General features: G+C 38.1%; 1 protein-coding gene across 1 annotated transcript; it reads right to left on the bottom strand.

Moving 5' to 3' along the window:
* Positions 1–2073: 2073 nt before the first annotated feature.
* On the bottom strand, positions 2074–4185 carry LOC128226857 (uncharacterized). The gene has a single exon (XM_052936946.1). It carries the CDS (start codon positions 4183–4185, stop codon positions 2074–2076), a length of 2112 nt encoding a protein of 703 aa, XP_052792906.1.
* Between the last annotated feature and the right edge of the window lie 1247 nt (positions 4186–5432).

The following is a 5432-nucleotide window of genomic DNA, read 5'->3' as shown; positions in this document are numbered from 1 at the left end:
TCAGACGTGAGATGGCTTTTTCGCATTCTGTATCTGAATTGACAGCGGACGTGAGAAGGCTTTATCGAGTTCTTGATTTAAGCTGACATCAGACGTGAGATGGTTTTACCGCGTTCTATATTTGAACTGAAATCGGACGTGAAATGGCTTTATCGCGTTCTTTATTTAAACTGACATCAGACGTGAGATGGTTTTACCGCGTTCTATATTTGAACTGAAATCGGACGTGAGATGGCTTTATCGCGTTCTTTATTTAAACTGACATCAGACGTGAGATGGTTTTACCGCGTTCTATATTTGAACTGAAATCGGACGTGAAATGGCTTTATCGCGTTCTTTATTTAAACTGACATCAGACGTGAGATGGTTTTACCGCGTTCTATATTTGAACTGAAATCGGACGTGAGATGGCTTTATCGCGTTCTTAATGAAAACTGACACCGGACGTGAGATGGCTTTATCGCGTTCTTAATGAAAACTGACACCGGACGTGAGATGGCTTTATCCGTTCTTTATTTTAACTGACATCGGTCGTGAGATGGTTTTACCGCGTTCTATATTTGAACTGAAATCGGACGTGAGATGGCCTTTTCGCGTTCTTTATTTTAACTGACATCGGTCGTGAGATGGCTTTTTTTGAGTTCTTTATTTGAACTGACATCGGACGTGAGATGGTTTTACAGCATCTATATTTGAACTGACATCGGACGTTAGTTGGCTTTGCCGCCTTTTATATTTAAACTGACATCGGACAAGCAATGGATTTATCGCGTTCCATATTCCAACTGACATCGGATGTGAAAGGCTTATCGCGATCTTTATTTGAACTGAATTCGGACCTGAGATGGCTTTATCGATTTCTATATTTGAATTGACATCTTACGTAAAATGGCTTATCGCTTTATTTAAACTGACGTCGGACGTGATATGGCTTTATCGCGTTCTTTCATTTTAACTAAAATCGGACATGTGATGGCTTTATTGCTTTCTGTATCTGAACTGACATCAGACGTGAGAAGCCTATTTCGCGTTCTATTTTCGTACTGACCCCTAATGTGGGATGGCGTTATCGCGTTCTTTATTTGAACTGACATCGGGCCTGAGATTGCTTTTTACGAGTTATATATTTGAACTGACATCGGACATGGGGGGCTATTTTCGCCTTCTGTGCTTGAACTGACATTTGACGTTAGATAGTCTATTTCGTGTTCTGTATTCAAACTTACTTCTGACGTGAAATGGTCCACTTTGAGTTCTTTTAAAAGAAAAGAAATGACCCTAGCCCTGTTATTGAAAGTTTTATATAATTTAACAAATTGTTTGCAAGGCGGCTCAAGTTCATGTTGTTTTAAAATTCAATATTTGTCAGGAATCTAATCAATTAACTTTTGCAAGCCATCAATATTTTTTCAAAAGTCAGCAATTTAATAGATATTATAGTTTGTTAGGAGAAAATACCATCAAAATTTGATTTTGAGTTAATTTCCGTGACTTGTTTATACTGACTGAAAATGGTACCCTGTCTATGGACTGACTCCTGACTCCATTGCAAAAATGCAACGCCTTATATGATAAGTTTTTGGTGCTGCCTTTGCTGGTAAAAAACATAAAACCAAAAACACAATTGATTAAGGGACAGATAAAAACAATAGACTTTATAAATATTGGTTTAATAGATACCTGCATGGCAACAAATTCCGCAGTTTAAAAAGTTACATTTGTTTGACTGTACCTAAACATATGCTGTTTTTGTTTCCATCATTCAATTAAATTGAGATATACATAATAATACAAAACATTGAATACAGACTATCTTTGTTCATCAACCTATATTGTGCACCAATAACTGTTGTAAATTACTATATTCATTTGCACTGCTATGCATAATTTACTACGCTTTACCCTACAAAATGCATATGCCTAACAAATTTGACTAGTTAACAATGAACAGCTTGATGCTGGCAATCAATCGTGCAGAATACGTCTCATGGTATGTCATTAGCCTGCGTTGTTGTTGTAAAAGTGTTCCAATCATTATTTGTAGCATGTCAAGGCTACGAGTATCACGATATGTTATTTGCCTGCGTTGTTGTCGAGAAATTGTTTCAAAAATTCTCTGTAACATGCCAACGCCATATGCCACCTAGCTGCATTATTGTAAGGTAATAGTTCAAGGGATTTTCTGTAGCATGACCATGTCAATTTATATTGGTTCTCAAGTTCATAGCAGTGGCCAAGTACGTGCAGAGCCGTGTCAATATTCCCACATGCTCTACTCTCAACACAAACATAGTTGAGTAATTTGTCTAGTGCTTGCCGTTTGTTTTCTTGTTGTCCCAGCTGTCTGAATGTGAGGTACTGCAGGTAAAATAGAAAGGGTTTTGAATCAATGACTATCAGGTCCATCCAATTTTCGACTATTAGTCGTCTGTCGTGAATATCATCAGGTCCAATTGTTCTATGCATCTCGTATACAAGGAACTTAGGTACACAACATAGTTCTAATGCATTAAAGGCAACGCAGCATGAAACATGCCGTTTTATCATTTCCAGAACAGGATAGTTATACACTTTTTCTAGAAATCTCGGAGTGGGTTTAGGTAGTGTATTTTTCTCACACGGAGTGAACTGCCACACATCGGCATGTAGCAGCCCCTCGGTAATAGCCAAAACCAATTCTGCCCTCTCGTACTGACCACTGCAGTACATCATGGATGCCAACTTTAATCTGCTAGAGGTAAGGTCAGAGTCAAGGGAGGCCTCATACAGGCGGTAGATGTCTGATTGGATAGGCTGGTTCCTGTGCAGACACCTTGATGCCATCATGGATGCAAGATATTGGTATAGAAACTTTTCCGCATGCTTTAATTCTACTCTGAAATCGCCTTTAGATGAAATCTCCCGAATTCTTATGATGCTTTTCAGGACTTCAAAACTACTTTTCTGTGAATTCATCCTTACCCAATACATATGGAATATGTTGATAACATCATATCTAAAACAATACAACGCAGAAGCGATCGTGTTTTGGTATCTTGTACAGACTTCTATGTGCCTATTACATATCCTGTCCCCTATCTGGTCCATTTCTATCTTGGAAACATAGTCCATGATGTTGTCTATCATTTTGGACAGAACACTTGACAAGAGAGGAAACTCCCATTTTCTCAGTTTCCCTACGAACAGGTCCACTCCCGCGATCGTGTAATGTGGACAGTACCGATGTTTGAACCATCGTTGAAGAGTTTTAAGGCAGTATATAACACACTGCAGCATTTTATGTTCCTGCCATATCTCTGGAGGATATGTCTCGAGGGTGAAAAATAGAGCGGTTTTGAAATGAAACGTGCTCAGTCTGTCACCAACTAATGGTTTGAAGAAAGACTTTCGTATGATTTTAAGAAATGTATAAACCTGGATTTGCAAAATATTGAGATCGAACATGAGTAGTCTTTCAATCTGTGAAGTAGAAAATCTCCAGTCCAGTTTTGACTGATCGCTCTCAGCGTGTCCCTGTGCGACGAGGTATGTATCACATTGACGTGCCTTAACGAGTACTTCAGGTCTCGGCCAATGACCAGGCTTTGGTCTTGTGAATAGAAAGTTGCATTCGAACAGCAGACCACTGTAGCTAAGCGCGCATATGAAATCAAGATCTTTGTGAGCACTTCTTGATGGTCCTTGTTTCTTAAATAACCGACCATATTCCTGCTTCATTCCACCATCGGCCCAAGTGTTTGGCAGTAGAACTCTGCCATCCATGTCCTCCGCCAAATTGCATTCTGCTGGCACCATGTCCAGTGTTTTAGGCAATGGACAGTCCTTTCTCAGCATCAGCAAGCAGCAGTGCTGGGGCGGAGAAAGTTCGGTTTTTAACACCAGAAGACATCGCTTTGTTGGCTCCCAGTCTGCCATGTCCAGAATCACCCTGATATCGTGTACACATTGTACCATATCTATATCTGAATCCATGCCTAAAGTTGTTGTTCCTTCCGTTTGGCTACCGAAGATAAAAAAGTCACAGTCTGTAGTATTTTTTACGGTGTTTGATACAGTGTGTATCTTCTCTAACATGAGGAATGTTCTCCTTCTCCGAGCAACCATCTGTCTGGTCACACCAATGTCCGTCAGGACTCTCGACAGTCTCAGTGACATAACTTGCAAACCATCAGGTTCACGGTCCATGGTCTGAAAATACGCGTAAAATATGAATTTCAATTTATTTAATATTTTATTTTGTATTATGACTTTAGTCTTTTAGCTGTCAGATTAATGTTTTAAACACCCTTATAGAAATAAAAATTTGTGAAGCTATCCGTCTTTATATCTCTACTATCAAGCAAAAATGAATTTCAAACGAAAATACATCAAAATTACCTATAATACTTAACAATAATGAGCAACAAGAAAGAAATCATACACCATAAATTGAAACAAACCAGAAAACCTTTTATAGAAGAAAGTATATAATGCGTACCAGTTGCAGTCCGTCCGCGTTGACATCATCAGCCGTACTGACCGATAACAGAGTTTATCTTCCGACGTTTACATTGATAAAGCAAAATATATCATGTTATTTTTGTTTTCAAGAGATAAAAACCATAATTAACATCAATATATATTTACGAACAATTCAAATATTTGTCAATTGATATAGCACAAAACTGATTAATCACGACATAGACAAGGAAGCTTTGAAGCTTTTACAATGTCTCGCGTCTGTCAATGTGCTTATGAATATGTAAATGTTGTTGTTATTGTGTACTGGTTTTAGGGCGAATACATTGAAACGATGTTAGAGAAGTTTATGAAGAAGCTAACAAGGCAAAAACTTTTTATAACTATGTTTAAATATTGCAGCCTTTTTTCTGTGTTTTGAACTGAGTCCCTGTGACTTTATCGATGTTGTTATTTGTGGTTATCAGCTGTAGTACTTTTTTACCGGTTTTGCTATTTTACTTAGCTATTGTGCTATGTGAAAAAAGATAGAAGGTATGTTTCTCGTACAAACTGAGTTAATGTGCGAATTACAGAATTAAAAGGTGTAAGTCACACTTAAAACTCACTAATGGGTCGACTATTAATTGCTAACAAGAGGTATAGCAACCCTGCTTTTGTAGACAGGAGTTACCCATTTCAAGTCGACTCTAAGCACATTTTAATTTAGACCTATGCTGAACAATTACCCGATAATGTTTGATTAAATATATTGAAATAAAACATCAATCATTATTAATTTCCCTTTCCCAGCGTAAAGGATTAAAGTATAGAATAGAACTATCCCAAAACTGCCAGCAAAGTAGAGAAGAACAGAAATGTGAACAATCTTCCGAGGCGGTAACGTGGAAGGGAGACGATACGAGGTCAAGGTTGGTTTCTGATAGATTCATATTTTCGCGAAAGGAAATGTTCACTGGTATGATCCTCATTCG

This window comes from Mya arenaria, chromosome 1, assembly GCF_026914265.1.
Source record: "Mya arenaria isolate MELC-2E11 chromosome 1, ASM2691426v1".
Lineage (NCBI taxonomy): Eukaryota > Metazoa > Mollusca > Bivalvia > Myida > Myidae > Mya > Mya arenaria.
Note: the sequence above shows the minus strand (reverse complement) of the source record. Positions and strands in the feature narration are given on the sequence as shown.

Coding starts and splice junctions, on each gene's coding strand:
- LOC128226857 (XM_052936946.1), bottom strand. CDS start 4,185: ATGGACCGTGAACCTGATGGTTTGCAAGTTATGTCACTGAGACTGTCG.